Below are 18259 nucleotides of genomic sequence, written 5' to 3'. Positions count from 1 at the left end.
TTGGAAATCAATTATTGTAGTATTTGAAATGACCACTGTATACTTATTTTGAGGTTTAACCAAGCTTCTTTGCATATTAGAAAATACTTTGTAGGACCAACCCTGTTTCCCCCTTTGGTTTATTTAGAAGACTTGCACTGTCTGCCAGATGCTGCTTCCTAACCAGTGCAGTTACGCATCTCATCAGAGAATCCACCAGCACAAATCTCCCTACACCTGCCCCGAGTGCGGGGCCATCTGCAGGTCGGTGCACTTCCAGACCCACGTCACCAAGAACTGTCTGCACTACACGCGGAGAGTTGGTTTTCGGTCAGTATATCGTTCATTTCTGTGCAAATAAAGCTGATTCACGCCTGAGGGTACAAGGTTCTGAGTGGTCTGTGCACATCGTTTTCAGGGTCATACAGTGATACCTCGATTAACAGATCCTCTGGGAACCTGGCTCATTTATAGTTGAGTTGATCTGTGTGAATCCTGTAATGTGGTATTGACTCTGGTCCACACGAAGCCGAGGGTCAGTGGGGCCCATCCTTCCAGGCAAAAGTGTGCAGGTGGCAAGGTTTGGCTTTGGTTGGCTGTTAGAGCCTTTATACTTTCTGCACCCTTTCTAGCGTCCTTCTGTTGTCATGCTCTCTGCATTTTAACCCCTGCAAGAATGCAGTGCATTTCTGTACCTCTGAATACTTCCTCTCATCAAAACAGAAAGGGTGTGGATGGTCCCTTACTTGTATCTTGTCTTGTTGAAGGATTGGGTGTATGTACTTTCCTACCACCGCTCGTTGTGGAAGAGCCTTCCACCCCAGATCACCTTCCTTTATTCCTTCTTCTCCATTACCTGAGTCCAGGCTTCTCCCTCATCTCTGCACATCTTAACTGTGACCCCTTTCACTGCCCCTTAATATTCTCAGATGTGTCTTTTACAACATCTGACAAAGCTAATGTTAGTTTAGTCTTTTACAACAGCTGACAAATCTAAATGTTAGTTTAGTATTGAGTGATGATGCATTTGAACTTGATCCTCCACTTTGTGACCTTCTGAAATGCATTCCTGTACCTTTTAGAAACATTTTATTCCTGTATATTTTGACCCAGTGAAGGTCCACCAAGAAAACACGTCATTGATATACAGTGTCTTTGTTAATAGAGGTATTACTGTATTGTGTATTTATCTTAAACTTGAACATTTGGTCACCTGGTATTGTTAATGTTAGACTGTTAATATACAATGATTTTTTTTTTTTTTTAGTTGTGATACAGATATGATGTTTTATAAAAACGAAGGCCAGTCGGTATGATTTAAAAGTTTTATTTCAGTTAAATTTACGTTATGGCATCACCAATTTCTAGGTGGTTCAGTCCATTTTTCTAACACTAAGACTTATTTCACATTTTTATCTCATGCCTCCAAACCTGTGATGCACAGATGTTTAATGGATTGGCAACCACCCTAGTAGAAAACCTTTGTTTTGGAAATTTAGAAACCAGGGTTTTTGTACCAGTTCTGCTCCTCATTGTGTGGTAATTCTTGTGTTCTTTGTGCCTTGGTGCCCTGTCTGTAAAATTGGTGTGATGTTTGCCTCCTTCTCTGTGGGTATGTTATAGAGTAGAACAGGATAATCCAAAAGCATGCTAAGTGCTTAAGAGGAATGTTCCACATTGAAGGTGCCCTTGGTTCCACAGAATTCATACACAGTGATACTTTGGTTCTTATCCCATGTTTTGAAACTCTTATTACTGGATTCTTTATTTAATATAGAACTTACAAGTGCAGTTCTTTTAACGGATGCCAATTTCCTCAGATATTTATAGTTGATTTTTCTAATATAATGAAAGTAAACTTAAGTTGGAATGAATAAAGGAAGTAAGACTCCTATAATGCTAGCTATTCCTGGTATCTTTTCTAAATTAAAACAAAAGCTCTGCCGGCAAGCTAAAAGTAATTAACTCAACTTGGAAAAGACCATCCCTTGCTTTGCTTTTCTTTTTTTTTCCCCCTCATTTCACAGAGTTGCTTAAATTTGGCACTTTGAATTTTTACTAAAATTTCTGTGTTTAGTATAGACCTTTTTTCTTGCATTTGAGGGTTACAAGAGCTATAAAAACACTATGTTTGTACGTTCTGAAGTTTAGTTCATGTTTACCTCTTTAGGTAATAGAACAGAATTTGACCTGAGTTTTTTTCCTGTTGTTTCAAATAATGGTCCAGTCTGCTACTTGTCTGGGGTTTAGCAGCCCCTTGACCTTGTACATTTTCCCCTCCTTTTTTGGCTTTATAGTTTTTCCAATTAAAAATTTTATTTTATTTTTAGCCAGAGGAGCATCTCTAGCATGGCTCCCAGCCTGACTTTGTCTCTTTGGGTTTAGTGTGCCTTGTCTACTCTCTTCCTGATCATATTGCATCTCTCAAATATTGAGGGGGTCATTTCTAGCTTCTGGTTGATTTGGTAAAAGTCATTTATTTCTCTGAATTTTTCTGCTTCTTGATCCATTAGATCTGCATCTAGAAAGGGGAATTATAGGATTGTATACTGTAAAAAATTTTTTTTAATGAAGAGAAACTTAATAGGTACCCAGAACACACAGGGCTTCAGCTATATTAAATATTTATTAATAGACTGGATTTTTAGTAGCATTAGGATGCGGTATGAACCCTTCACATTCTCCTTCTATTTTTCTATCTTATTTGCATTCCATATTGGCCTCTTTTCTTCCACTTGTAGGCAGATATTTTACAACTTTCTTTCAAGTTCTTTTAAATTTTTCTACTTTCTTTCCTCACATCAAGGGGAGGGGGGGGGCTTTCCCTTGGCCTCCATGAGGCTCTTTGGACCAAGCCTTAGCCACCTCCTTTATCAGCTGTAGGTTCTCTAACCTCCTGCTTATTTTCTTAGAGATTAAATCTTCCTCTCGCTCCAGGCGACTTCAGAGAAACAGCCTTTCCTTGGTGTTTTGCCCTTTGAATACACCTTTGTACTCTTGATGGGGAAAATACTTTATGATTCACGATGTAGCAGATTCTTTTGTTTAATAGTTAGTAACCCATCTATTTTTGTTTTGTGTGATCTTCCTCTTTCATAGGAATTACTGGCTTCTAGGGTTGGGAAGGACTAAAAAATTATCTAGTCCAACTCTTCTCATTTAACAAATGAGAAACCAGCCCAGAGAGGATCAGTAACCTGTTCAAGACAACCCAAGTTCTAGTTAACTCAAAATTGTTTCAGTGCGCTTGGGTGGCTTTATTGCCTAAAACAGTAGGTCAAGTAGATAGGACAGAGGAGCTTTCTGTATTTATTCTCCTATATTCAGTGCTTTTAATGTATATGCTGCTGAACATGATGCCTTAAGTCATTTAAAATGCTAAGGCATTAATTATGATTTTTATGAAATGCCCACAAAGCTTAACATGGCATGCTTTATAGAGCACATGTAATTTAGAGTGTGTCACTCCTGTATGACTTTGGAAGCTGCTCCTTGAATTTGGAGGGAGGTTCTAAGAACAGAAGTGTCTTAGGTTCACGTTGACGCCATCGAGCGCTGCCCTTGGAAGGCAGCCCCAACTGCAGTCTTCCTCCCCCAGGTCAGCTCTCACATTCACACCCAGGACACGTCTGCCAGGTGTGTGAAAGGTCTACCCCTGCAGACCCTCGAGGGTCGACAGAGAGACCACTCTCAAATAATTTTCAGGTGTGAACAAAGAAGGAAGACTAGGTGATAAATGGGTGGGCTGTAAGTGGTGCTGGGAGTCATTGCATGAGAAGGGTGCGGCTGGGGAGAAGTGTCTCCAAGTTCTAAAGTGTGTTTCTGTAGGACTAGATTTGAGTGATTTGATTTGATTATTGATTAGTGATTTGATTATTATTTCTAACAATCATCAGATTATTAGAAATTCAAGAAGAGGTTAGATAGAGAGGCAATTTACATAGGGAGGTTGGTTTTTCAGTCGTTCATCTTTCACGTCATTTGTTAAACAAATGTAAATGTACTTAAATTGAATTTCCAGGAGACAAACACACTAGGTGGTTGACCTTCCCTGTAGCCTCCAGGAACGTTCAGTGCCTCAGTGTGGTCAGGACACAGTGGCTATGGCTTTGGAGCCAGTACTCATTCTTTCCTCTGGGTCCCTGTGTCGATGGCATATAGGATTAGATAGCAAAGATTTCTTCCATTGGGTATTGGGGATGGGTGGGGACCTCAGAATCCAGCGTGTGGGGGTCCTCTCAAAGCCAGCAGTCGTAGGGTCTTGCTGTGCTGCTGGCCTTGACACGGCCCCGTGGTCCATTGGTCTCACCACAGCCTGGAGTCTGGATGTTCATTCTTAGAAACTTTAAAGATGCTCAAAAAACAGTCCATTGGAGTTTTGTTTTTCTTCTTCATGATCTTCCTTCTCAAATATATAAAAATAATTTGATCTGTTATAAACAGAGAAAAACCCACACGCTTAAGAAAACCATTAAGAACCTTAAAGGGCTATTTGTTCATTTTACCCAGTTTTACCCAGTTAAGTTATACATGTTTAGTGGTCTCGTGCTAACGACTGTGTGTTTCTTTTCTAACAGATGTGTGCATTGCAATGTTGTGTACTCTGATGTGGCCGCACTGAAGTCTCACATTCAAGGTTCTCACTGTGAAGTCTTCTACAAGTGTCCTATTTGTCCAATGGCGTTTAAGTCTGCCCCAAGTACACATTCTCATGCCTACACGCAGCATCCCGGCATCAAGATAGGAGAGCCAAAGTAAGTCATGCTGCCTTTCGACTTTTACCCCACTCCTTTATTAGTAATTTAGAAGAGGTTGTAGTTCTGTGGGATATAATTTAAGATATGAAAAATTATGCCACTGTGCAGATTTTGACGCTCTGTGAAGTATAGCTCATAACTCCCTAAACCTTTCAGTCCTGTCCAGGGGGACATCTTTGTCCTAAAATGTCACTTACTGTTTATGCTCTTGTCATCAGTTTCTGCTAAACAAGTGAATGTTTATCATTTTTGTTCTTTTTCTTAAGATGATTTTAATAGGTTTTTGGAAGACTACAAAACTGTCCTCTTTCAATTTTCATAGTTTCTTGTAGTATACACTTTTCACAGTAACATTTATAAGATGAAGTCAACTTAAGACACTGGTTCCTGCATTTAACTTCATAGCCGATGTAAATCCTTGATTTGTAAAAAGTAAATTTCATTTTTTGCTTGATCTCGCTCTTAATTTTGTCAGTGTTTGCCTTGTTGAGTCTTTAATCCTGAGGTGGTGTTTTCAGCAGGCAGTTACGGGCTGCCCGCCTGCAGTGGTGGCCAGCTTAGCAAAGACGAGGCAGTGAGGGCGCTGGGGTCAGAATCCTGCCGCCACCCACCAGCTGAATGACCTTGGGCCGGCACTGACCCCTGTAAAGTGAGGGTCATACTTATGTCCCCGGGTTTGTGTGAGGATAAAGCAGGGTGAGGTCTTTAAAATGCACGGCACGTGGCCCCTCTCTCTGGCGCACGGAGGGCCCGTAGCCTTGGCTCCTTGCCTGCTTCCTCGGTCCCTGGATGTGCACACAGCCCTGGATCAGATGCCCAGCCTGATGTTCACTTTCTTCCTGTGTTGTTTGCGGCAGTGTGGAATTTGATAATTGTGTGAGGCTAGATTTGCTGCCTCAAATCTATTGGTGTGTTTTGTCTAAACTCTATAATCAAGGAAGTATTGGAGGAAGGTATGTGGATATGCCGTATTATGTATGTCTGGCTTTAATGTAACATTTAGTTTGGGGGAAATGTCATTGGCTAAACACGATAGAAGTGACTCTGTTTACTAAAAAACTATGAGAAAATGGAATTTTATTCTAATAGGACCTTCATTCTGATCTTTGTAGATCTTCAAAATGAAACACATTACAAATTAGGGGATCCACATACAACTTGGTGTCTTGACTCCGAAGACAGACATTAGTGAAACATCAGTTAAACAGCCTTCAGTGTTCCTGGTCATCAGCCTTTTGGACACTAGCATAGTCTGCCCTACCCCCTACTCTCCCCCCCGCCCCAACCCCCTGGTGAATATAGTTTTTGACTTGGTTTTTTTATTCAAGTAAATAAAACTTTATTCACTGGAATGTGTATGAAATCTGGAACAGTAGTTGTTACCTGGGAATACAGCACAGCAAACGATTAAAGTAATATAGCACAGCAAACGATTAAAGTAAACTAAAACAATATTCCTCAAATTTGAGTAATGTATAGGAAAAAATCATTCCAGTATTTTCTTAAAAACTTTTCTCTACTACAATGGTTTTTTAACAAGTGCAAGCCCAAAGATAGGCATTAATGATTGAGTTTTAAACTATAAAACTAAAACAGGGCTTCCCTGGTGGCGCAGTGGTTGGGAATCCGCCTGCCAATGCGGGGGACACGGGTTCGAGCCCTGGTCTGGGAAGAGCCCACATGCTGCGGAGCAGCTGGGCCCGTGAGCCACAATTACTGAGCCTGCGCGTCTGGAGCCTGTGCTCCACAACAAGAGAGGCCGCGATAGTGAGAGGCCCGCGCACCGCGATGAAGAGTGGCCCCTGCTCGCCACAACTAGAGAAAGCCCTCGCACAGAAACGAAGATCCAGCACAGCCATAAAAATAAATTAATGAATTAAAAAAAAAACTAAAACAGAAAAACTAAAACAAATTTACAAGTGAAATACAACAAAACTCCCAGACCAGCGAACACAGTTAACAGCATTAATTCAGGGAAACGAGTCAAGTCCTCACTGCGGCAGCAGGTGCTGCTCCTCGGGCCCTGTGATTGTCACCCTGTGCTACAGGCGCCACCTTTCCCTATGCACACTCCTATAAAGCCTGGCTTCCTGTGCCATGCTGGAAGCTGGTCGGCCTACCTTTGACCCAGAAGCTTTCGTTCGACATTAGATCTCTGTTCTGTTAAAGTTAGCCCCACATAAATAAGTAGCTCCCACTCCAGTAGAATGTCAGGCATGAAATCTCTCAGCAGTCTTTGGTTAACAGGTGGTTTTATGCAAATGACTCAAAATTATGCCTGATGTACGTTAATTTTAAAAGATCAATATAAAAATCCCACCTCCCATTTTCTTTAGAGAATATATGGCAGTCTGAAAATATACCCATGAAGACCTGCAGTCCCAGCACCTCAACTTGAAAAGCACAACATAAGATTTTTATTTCACAGATGTTTACGTAGTGATTATCATGTGCAGGTACCAGTGCTTTGTTTCCTGTTTTCCAGTGTGTGGTCAGGCATGTTTCCCTGCTGTGTCAAAGGGAACTTTGAATATCCTTTAATCTTTTCTGGGTAATTTAAGATCATTTTGAATGTCCACTACTAGATTTTATGATGATACAGTCTTGTGACTGTTTTTATATCTTCCTTGATGTCTGATTAACCAGCCGTTTCTTTGGCTGCTTTTCCCGTCCTTCTCTTTGCCTCTTCTAACTGTCTATAAATAGAGCAATGAGGACTTCAGAGTGAAGAATTGTATGAGACGGAGTTGTTCTTTTTTTGTTTTGTTTTGTTTTTTTAAAGAGTCTGAGTGCCCTCATCCATGGCAGTCCTGGGTCTCCTATCATTAGTGCTCAGCTGATTGCTATGTGGTTGAATATGGGCCCTGAATCCAGATTATTCGCTCTGCCATTTACTGGCAAGTTGTTTAATATTTTATGTCTCAGTTTCTTTTCTTTTCTTTCTTTCCTTTTTTAAAAAAAATATTTATTTATTTATTTATTTATTTGGTTGCGCCAGGCAGGCTCCTTAGTTGCGGCTCGCCGGCTCCTTAGTTGCGGCTCGCCGGCTCCTCAGTTGTGGCACACGGGCTCCTCAGTTGTGGCATGCAAACTCTTAGTTGTGGCACGTGGGATCTAGTTCCCTGACCAGGGATCCAACCCGGGCCCCCTGCTTTGGGAGTGCAGAGTCTTAACCACTGCGCCACCAGGGAAGTCCCAAGAGACAGAGTTTTGGAGCAAGTTCCTAAGAAATAAAACAGTACAAAACTACAGCAGCGGTGTGGTGGAGGACTTTGATTCAGACGAAGCTGAATTTAAAGCACGGCCCTGGGATTTACACAGCATCAAGCAGATTCTCTAATCTCTGAGCCCGTGTCCCATCTGTGAGGGGGCAGTGGTGCAGATTCACCTAATGGAGGTGTGGGGACGTGTCCTACTCGGGCGGTGCCTTGTACCTGGCTGTAGTCACTCAGTGGTGGTGGAGGCAGTTGGCAGCAATTCTGAGCTTAGAATCCTTTACTCATGTGTTTTTACGTTTGTTTCAAGGGTAGCACTCTGTCCTGACTGAGGGTGGGTTTTTGGATTTACTTTTTCTTTCCCACCTCTTGTTTTCCTTCCCCTGCCTTCCATCCCCTGCCTCCCCGCCCCTGCAGGTTTTTTTCAGCCGCCTCCTCCCTCCTTTGTTCTAGGCCAGTTATCCTGCTGTTCACTCAGTCTTGCAGTTGGGTCAAGTCAAACTTTTAGGTTCAGCTTTCAAAGTACCTCCACTGCGTCCAGCCACACTGTCCCCAGCATGCTGTGCCCGTGTAGACTCCGCCTTTGTGCGCACTGATCTCCCTGTCTTTTTTTTTTTTTTAATAAATTTATTTACTTATTTATTTATTTTTGGCTGTGTTGGGTCTTCGTTGCTGTGCGCGGGCTTTCTCTGGTTGCGTCGAGCGGGAGCTACTGTTCGTTGTGGTGCACGGGCTTCTCATTGCGGTGGCTTCTCTTGTTGCGGAGCACGGGCTCTAGGTGCGCGGGCTCAGCAGTTGTGGCTCGCAGGCTCTAGAGTGCAGGCTCAGTTGTTGTGGCGCACGGGCTTAGTTGCCCCACAGCATGTGGGATCTTCCTGGACCAGGGCTCGAACCCGTGTCCCCTGCCTCGGCAGGCAGATTCTTAACCACTGCGCCACCAGGGAAGTCTTGATCTCCTTGTCTTGAACAAAAGCCCTCCCTCCTCTCTGCCTGCCCGTCTCCCTGTGGTTCTTTCCTGCACTGTAGCAATAGTTGGAGAGTCTGCTCTGTGGTCATGGTCTATCACTATGTCTGTGAAGTTCGTGGTACCCTTATTTGGACTTTTCTTTTTTGACATTAGCACCAGTTTTTAATTTTTTAATCGTTTCTGCCCTACAGAAAAGTTGGAAGAACACTGTGGAGAACTCGTGCGTCCCCTTCACCCATATCCCCCAGTTGTTAGCATTTCTGACATTCGCTTCATCCTTTCATTTTCTTCTTTCTGTATCTCTCCCTCTCTTTCTCCTATTTAGGAATAATGGGGCCTCATGACATAAATATATGAGTGTGTTCTGCCTCTCCTCCCCAAAAGGACACTCATGTACGTTATTACCACCATCTAGCCTCCCAGCCAGGAACCTGCATGGATTACATTACCATCTAGTTCATAGATCCCATGAAAATTTCTCCAGTTGCTGAGATATTGTCTTTTTTCTTTTTTCTTTCTTTCTGGTACAAAATCCAGTCCAGGAGCACATTTTGCATTTAATCGTCCTGTCCCATCAGCGTGCTTCCATCTGGAGCAGTTGCTCAGTCTTTCGCCCTCTCATCCAGCAGACGATACCGGTCTTGTGTTCTGAGGATGACCCTCCTTCCCGGCCCGGCCCCGCTTTCTCATAGTTGGCCTCAGGATACGTACTCTGGCAGGAATCTCCTCATCACATCCCGTCGAGGATGCTCACCGCCTACCTGCCCTTCTAGGGATGTTACCCTCCATCATCTAGTCCGGTTGGCAGCGGCCAGATTTCTGCACTGTCAGGTCACCATTTCCCCCTGGTTTTTTTATTTAAAGGATAGCTAATTTTTTATTAAAAAAAATTTTTTTATTTGGCTGCATCGGGTCTTAGTTGCGGCACATGGGATCTTCCTTGCGGCATGAGGGATCTTTTGTTGCGGCACGCGGGCTCTTCGTTGCAGCGCGAGGGCTTAGCTGCTCCACAGCATGTGGGATCTTAGTTCCCGGACCAGGGGTCGAACCTGCGTCCCCTGCATTGGAAGGCGGATTCTTAACCACTGGACCACCAGGGACGTCCCTCCCCCTGGTTATTTGTTCGTGGTTTGTAGGGTGTATTCCAGTATTACACCAAAAACCTGTTCCTCAGAAAAATGCTGAAGTAAATAGATTATGTCCTGTTTTATACTTTCTTTGCAGTTCAGTAGAAGGCAACAAAGCAAAACAAACAAAACCTGAAAGGAATGTAGCATGACTAAAATAAGCCGTGCCATTTTTCATGAAAGAGTTATTTCTGAAAGTGTAAGAATAGAGTCCTGAGAGAATACTTAGCCTAGCTAGTAAGTCTTAGAACTTTTCTTGAGGCTATTCTACTAAATACAGAAAAATCAGGAAATATAAGCAAGCAAAACAATAAAAAATTACCATCCAGCAGAGATGATGATAGTTATATGCCATCTGTTTCTTTTCTATACCCTTTAAACAAATGTGATCATATCCCACATACTGTCTTGTTACCTGTTTTTTAATTTGCATGAAGATCATTCCATGTCATTGGTATATGTCCACATCATAATTTTTAAAAATTCATACATTATTGCTCTTAGTTAACTACTTATATTACTGGACGTTTGGGTTATTTCCAGCTCTAAGCTATTTCAGACAGTGAGGAAATGCACATCTTTGTCGCACCTGGTAGACTTAATGGTGACACATCATTAATGTACCACCTTTGGGCTGAATGATGAAATCCTGTAAACCTTGTCTGATATTAAAAAAATCCCCCCTTTCTCCCATCAAGGGTGCTTGTGCTCTGTGCCAGGGTAACTGGCATGTCAGGACCTTCTAAAAGCATGTCACTCACGCCAATTAAATTTATAAATCTCATGTGGAAAAAGAGAAAAAAAGTTAAATCTGTAATTTTGGGGTATAGAAATACAGAGTGAGGTCCAAAGGTACGTGAGAAGTGCTCTCTTAAGAAGACCCTACGAGGAGACAAGTGGTTTCAAGAAGAAAGCCATTCCTTTTTTTTTTAACTTTTCTGTAGAAATAGCAAACAAAACCTCAGCTTTTTCTTTCTCATGTGGCTCGCGCCTTTGGTCAGTGTTTCTCTGCCATTTTCCTAAGCTGCCCTTTGGGATTCTTTGTTCTGGTGCTCCTGGTCCTTCAGAGGAAACACAGGTGTCCCTAGGGCCTCCCTTAAGGCCCAGGACGACCCTATTGGGAAAGGGAGACCTCCTGTGGGCAGACGCGCTCACCAGTGACCCAGCAAATCCCTGGGGGCAAAGGTTGGGAGCGGGGAGGACTCTCTCCTGAGGGCCAGAGGAAAGTGTGGATGGATAAAGGAATTATGTCCAGAAGGTTCAGAGCTGCTGAATTAACGTAAGGAGGGAAATGGTTTGTAGGGGACAGGGAGTGGTTTAAACCTTTTAGAGCACAGTAGACATTCAGGTGTTGAAGCAACATTTGATCTGTGGATTTTCTTTTATGCGTCTTTATTTTCATGCATAATTGCTTCCTGGTGCAGGGCTTTCATTGTTGAGAACAGGTACAGAAATAGTGACATTCAAGTGTAAAATTACTACTAACTCTGAAAGAAAACTTGCAACAAGTAACAGTGTGTTCAGGCATCCAAGATGTATGGGCCTGCTTAGTTCATCAGTCAAATTCTCTCTCAAGTTAGGGTACCACCATCAGGCTGTGTTCCTTGTCTGATCTTTAAAAAATATTAAAAAAAAAAAAATCAAGGTTGCTTTTGCTCTGTGTTAAAGTAGCTCACAAGTGAAGACCTTGTAAAAATGTGTCAGTTGTAGCTCTGTGAGTAGTAGAATGATTTCTAAGCAAATGTGGCCCAGTGCCTCTATACCCAAAATGTTAAGTTGAGCTGCACTCCAGTGATGCCCTCTGCCTTCGAAAGTTTGTTTCAAAGCTAAACTGCTCTATTCTTTTTATTGTGTTTGTGTGTTCTTGCTGCTTCTGCCTCCTGAATTCTTGGATGTGAAGTAGTGGTTCCTTTGGCCTGAGAGATGAGGGCTGACTGACATTTCCCTGCACCTCTTCTGTTTTAGAATAATATATAAGTGTTCCATGTGTGACACTGTATTTACCCTGCAAACCCTGCTGTATCGCCACTTTGACCAACACATCGAAAACCAGAAGGTGTCTGTTTTCAAGTGTCCAGACTGTTCTCTCTTATATGCACAGAAGCAACTCATGATGGACCATATCAAGGTGTGTGCGCATCTCTTATGTCCTTTAAATGAACCGCAGATCCATTCATTGGTCATAAATCAAGGCTGAGCTGCAGATTACGGTAAAGCATGTGCTCTGTCGAAGGAAGGGATGGACGCTGGTCGTTGGTAATGAGCAATTTACAACATGCTGTCGTCACGAGTTCACTTAACTGAGGGATGCTTTTTATTCCCGAGCCCTGGTCTGCATACCATGAAAAATCAAAGCAAAGTAACAGATGCATGCCCTGACTTTAAAAGAATAATCAAGCTTTAGGGTTTTTTTCCCCCCTATATGTGAAAATGAAGGCTGTGAAGTTTACTTTTTTGAGAACTTGGTGTTATGTAGGCTTTAGAAATAGACAGGGACTCTGATGAATTATGTTAATTTGTATAAATATTGGTGTGTTTAGAAAAATGAAGGTTTTCCCTTGAAATTACTTAAGCAGTTAAGTTTGCATTATAATTGGTGCCCTGGATCTTGCAGTCTTTTTTCTTTTTAAATCAAGTTTGCATGTAAACTGACAGTGAAATGTCCAGGATACAGCACAGTATCTGGCACCTGCTGGGTGTTCAGTTAATGAAACGAATAAATGTCCAGTTTGGACGACCCACTCTCCAGTCCCCAAAAGGAGCACCTAAATCTCTTTATAGCCTTTAAAGCTCACTAAGGACAGAGCTTAGTCCTAGCCTCTCAACTGTCCACTGTGAGAGGTTAAGCAGTTTGATTCCTGTGTCATCAGGAGATAATATCCATCGGCTCTCAGAGATTAAAGTGACTTCTTTTTAAAAAGAGAAACAACAAACCCAATATTATCATGAACTCAATCTCTCTTTCTCTTAGTTTTTCTGTTTTTAAATGTATTATACAGAAAAGGTCAGTTTAAAGAGCAAACCAAGTCTCTAAATTATTCTAACCTCATGTTAGTTAAATGAACGGACTCTTAATTCTTGAAAGTTCCCGTGTTGAGTGTATATGAGCTCACAGAGCATAACTGCCTACTGCAAAGGGCTTAAAACCTCTCAGAGAGGCCACTCACTAGAAGCCAGGTGAAGGTAGTGATGGCGTGGCATTACTAGGGCGAATAAAATGCATGGGAGAAGTGTTTCATCATTCTCACTTTAAGTACAATAAAATCCTCTTAAGATGTTTTAAAGATTCTTACTAAAATTACAAAATTATCTTGACAATAAATATTTAATGAATGATGAGGAAAAACTACATACTGCTAATAAAAACGCAGGGACATTGGAATTAGGCCCAGATATTTTAAATGTACGATATGCGGGTTGGGTGGGGTGCGAGGAAAAGAAGAAAAGTTGCTTCTTAAGAGGCTTTTAAGGTATTTGCTTTCTGGAACTCATGTTACATCTGGAAGGGGGTCATCCGACTTTGTGGTTAGGGTCTTCCTTGTGTTAATAGTGAATTTGGAGGAATACAAGGTTCCAAGAAATAGAGACTGAAGAAGACTGGTAAAACCCTGTGGCCACAAGGAGGAGAGAATTGTTTTTATTCATCCGAACCTCCACGAGACTCCATGATACAAAAACAGTGGGAATGCTCACTTATGTTCTTATTTCAAGTATGTTCTGTATGTTCGAAAATATTATCCTGCCTTTATGTGTTTGGGGCTGGGTAAGAATAAAGATAGTTTCAGGGGCACCCTGTTTTTTGTTTTTTTTTTTAAATGTATGTATATATCTAGCTTGTGAATTTATTTACATTGTCTAATACCAGCGCTGTTCAGTTTTTCATGAGGAAGAAATTAAGAGAAAGGAGCCCAGGAACCGTATTTCTCTACATACATATTTATTTAGAGGTAGATTTTTCTTTGCCCAGTTTAATCCAATTTGTATCATTTCTTGGTTCCGGCACAGTGTGAATGTATTCGCTGTGTGGGATCCCTGTGCTCCGTGTTGGCATCTGCATTTAAAGTAAACCTTCAAGTTACGGTCATTCAGGTTTTTTATTGTTGCAGGAGCTAAGGAAGCATTAATTCCAGAAGAATTAAGTTGTATTTCTTTTATTAAAAAAAGACATTCATCCTTAAAAAATAATTTTATTTTTACTTAAAATATAAAAACAAAATGAGTAAATCAGAGATTCTCATTTCTGCACACATTCCATTGCTCTGTGGTCACAGCAGAACTTTTTGCTGCTTTTCTGGAGTTTCTATAGCATAAGGCTATCTTAGAATACTTTGATACTTTACCCTCTCTTCAACTTTTTAGTTAGTAAAAGTGCATTTGCCTAGAACCTTATGAAAAGTATATCAGAAGATTTGGGGTTTGTTTTCTTTGGGTTTTAAATGGTTAAAAATGTAAAAATTTGGCTTCTGTTTTGAAAAGGACCATTTTAAACACAGAGGCCTCTGCACTGCATGGTGGAAAAGAAGCAAATGCACAGTTTTTGGTGTCAAGAGATGACATCTCTCCCCAGATTTTCTCTTTGCAAAGGCACATTAGACATTCAGCCCAGGCCCTTTTCACAGCCCAGTTTAGCGATTGTCTGGGGAGACCTATAACCTCTACTCATGAGGAAATTATAGAAGCCCCATTTTCCCCTCTGGGGTGAAACAGTATTGAAGAAGGTTGGTTAATTCTTGGTACAGTTTAGAGAAGAGCCTGCCTTGAGAAAGTATGCTGGTGAGTTCGCCAAAGGAACAGCTTTTTACTGAACACTCAGAGTAGGGAGCTGAGGTCTGTGCGGTGTGAGTCTCTGTGGCCCAGGGCACTAGCCGAGTTAGGACGAGTCCTGCTGTCTTTCTGAAGATTCAAGAACTCAGAGGATACTGATAAGAGACGGCCCCATCCAAAGATAAATTGTAAATTGAGGCACAGACATATTTGCTTGCTTTCTTTTTTTGGACTCCAGGCTTCTAGAACACAAACAAAACAAAAACCAAAGTGAGGTCTTCAGGATCAAATTGCACTAGTTTTACGCCAGTGGAATTTGAAATCCTGTGAGTTTAAGTTGAGGCTATGGAGGCTACTGTGTTAATGATAATAAACAGGCAATTTAGAAAGGCTTTTTGAGCAGCTACTGTGTATAGTTCACATGTCCGGGTGCTATCAGTAAGAAGCGATGGATTGGGATAGGGGTAGAGAGATTAAAATGACCCAAAATCCCCCCAGCAAAAACCCAAACTGTGAGGAGTATTTCAAGAATGTGAAAGACATTCAAGGGAGGGAGAAAGGTTTGCTATTAGCACATTGGTCTCAGGTGTTTGTTAAAGTTGGTTAGCTAAGGGTTTTGAACCCCTACCAGTATATTAGCCTATTTAAACATTTCTGGGTAGATGTGAAAGTAAAATGTTCTTCCCCAGAAGTGGTCTGTGGTAGAGGGGACTCACTCTGGTACATGGGGGATGACAGTGCCAGGAATGATTTGGACTCAGTACAGAAGTCTTTCTTTTCAAATTTTAAAATGGCACAAGCAAATAAGCTTTTAAAAATTATTTGGAACAAGAAATGCATAACTTAGAGCAACTGTAAACGTTAATACTCCTTTATTTCTTTTTATGTGTATATTTTGCTTAGATTTTCATCTTGCTGTATTAAGAAATATTTCTGAGTGAAAATAAAATCGTACTGAAATGTCTATAATATAGTAAGATAGTCCACAAGTGCTTTCTTTTAGTGGTGTGACTTGTGAAAGATATTTCTTTTCTTTTTATAACATAGTCTATGCATGGAACATTGAAAAGTATTGAAGGGCCTCCAAACTTGGGTATAAACTTGCCTTTGAGCATTAAGCCTACAACTCAAAATTCAGCAAATCAAAACAAAGAGGACACCAGATCCGTGAACGGGAAAGAGAAATTGGAAAAGAAATCCCCATCACCTGTGAAAAAATCTTTGGAACCCAAGAAAGTGGCCAGTCCTGGGTGGACGTGTTGGGAGTGTGACCGGTTATTCACGCAAAGAGATGTTTACATTTCCCACGTGAGGAAGGAGCATGGGAAGGTAAGTGACGAGTGAAATCCTCCCTGTCAGTGTAAGGAGGACACTCCAAGACGTGGGTGCTTGCTTGGCTCTGCCGGTAATTAGTAGGATGACCTCGAAAATCACTCATTATCTCTGAGCCTCAGTTTCTTAATCTATAAAATGGACTCTCTGGGATTTCCCTGGTGTTCCAGTGGTTAAGACTTCGCACTTCCATTGCAGGGGGCACGGGTTCGATCCCTGATAGGGGAGCTAAGATCCCACATGCCACGTACTGTGGCCAAAAGAATTTTTAAAAAAGACTCTCCAAGTCCTTATAATCTTGTTGTGTGATTTTGCTGATAACGCCTTCACTTGTACTCCCCGAGGCCAGCAGGGAGTTATCTACCACACCCGTGTTTATAGCTGAGGAAACGGAGAACCATGATAAACCAAAGTTAAAAACATTTGAATTTGCCTGTTAGCTCTATGGCAAATAAAGGAGAAAGGAGGAGAGAAAGAAAGTGGGTGTTTTGAAAACTGTTCGTAACATTTGTCTGACTTCTGTGATTCTCTCCTGAGTTTGGTGATAGGAGAAGGACCTCATCCATAAACCATCCAGGAGAAGCTCTGTAACTCAAAATCTCTGAAAAATCTGAGTGTGCATATTTTTTCTTTTTAAAATGATAAGTGTACATCTCTAACCATTACGGATTTTTTTTAATGCCCATTATTAGACTTAATAAAACTAGTAAGATTATTTTTTAATATTACTCTCATTGTCTCAAAGTTGGTTTGTTCCAGTTAGGATCCAAAGAGTCTGCTTTGCCTTTGGTTGTTGTATAACTTGAATCTCTTATTCTCTAGCATTCCTCCTTCCATTTCATTTTATTTTTTAACGTGCTGTATTTGTTGGAAAAATTGGGTTATCTGTCCTGTAGATTGTCCCCCACATTCCTGGACTTAGGTAATTGCTTCCTTTTGACATTGTTTGTTTCTCTTTATCCCATAATTCCTAGAAATTGGATTAGATTCAGGTTGAATTTTTTAGATGGGAATACGTCATCGGTGCTGTATTTTTGTTTCACATCCCGAGGCACCTAATACCAGCCTGTCCTACTTTTGGTTCAGATACACTGTACTTTTAAAGAAACCATCTTATTGCTTTAATTTAAGCCAATAAAACCAAATAGTTATTCTTGGGGAACCTGTGTAAAAAATGCATAAGAATTGGTTTGTGGTTAATATATACTAGATCCTTGAAAAGTCTGTTTCTATAGCATTTACAAATTAATTAAAAGCATTACTTTGTATTCTCATTTATGCTGTTTATTTGAAGTACTCATGAAGCTGGCATGTTTGACCTTCCTGCCATCCAAACAATGTAAACTTGCCTTTGAGCATTGATCACAATGATCACAGATGGCAAAAAGATGTTTTTTTATTATATTTTGTCTAGCTACCCGTAATTCAGTATCTCCTCATATAAGAATTAGTTACTTATAGACTATAAATGGCTTTAGTAGCAAGCACATCGCTCATTTAACTGTCTCGACCTTAGGCTCCCCTCATGGGCTGTAGCATCTTAGAATATTCGTGCTAAATACTGGGTAGTTCTTTTGCAGCAATACTTGATAAACCTACTATATAAGTACACGACCTGTAGTTCTTTCAGAGCCCAATGTGATGATTCTAGGAAAAGTCTTCTTTTCTTGGCATCCAAACTGGATTTAACAAATGTTGAAACGAGAGCAGACGGTAATAATTATCTGGTAGTCCGAAGCGTTCATTTCTTATACATTTGAGATTTCTGTAACCAACTTGGAACCTTTCAGAATTATTTACTTTCTTCTTCTTTTTTTTTTTTTTTTAAATATCTTTATCTTGCACGTCTGACAATTATTGGGTCTAGAATATAACATGAAGAGACAGCTCGGAGAAAGAGTTGGTGGGATGAAATGTCACACCTTCCTGCGGGACCACAGCCGGCCGTGTGCGCATGCGCGCCGCGCACGCGGTGTGAGCCCTGATGTTCGGGGCTCCGCTCCTCACCGAGCAAATGTTTGGCTTAGCAGGATTTTAGGATTAGCTTTGAAGAAGTTGAGACTCTCTGCCTTTTGGAGTGAGGCACATCAGATCAGATTACAGCTTCAATTCTGTTCA

General features: G+C 41.2%; 1 protein-coding gene across 12 annotated transcripts in view; it reads left to right on the top strand.

Moving 5' to 3' along the window:
* The window catches only part of ZNF532 (zinc finger protein 532), a 107624-nt gene that overhangs the window by 63082 nt on the left and 26283 nt on the right, over positions 1-18259 (top strand). For all 12 annotated transcript variants that reach the window (XM_082417918.1, XM_082417913.1, XM_082417916.1 and 9 more), the window contains 4 exons: positions 128-309; positions 4557-4733; positions 12011-12173; positions 15857-16138. In XM_082417918.1, the coding sequence (XP_082274044.1) occupies positions 128-309; positions 4557-4733; positions 12011-12173; positions 15857-16138 (804 nt within the window). The remainder of the gene's footprint in view (positions 1-127; positions 310-4556; positions 4734-12010; positions 12174-15856; positions 16139-18259) is intronic.

Source organism: Balaenoptera physalus (assembly GCF_965194825.1).
Source record: "Balaenoptera physalus genome assembly, chromosome: 12".
In the NCBI taxonomy this organism is placed as follows: Eukaryota; Metazoa; Chordata; class Mammalia; order Artiodactyla; family Balaenopteridae; genus Balaenoptera; species Balaenoptera physalus.
The sequence above is the reverse complement of the archived record's forward strand: the minus strand, read 5'-3'. Positions and strand labels throughout refer to the sequence as shown.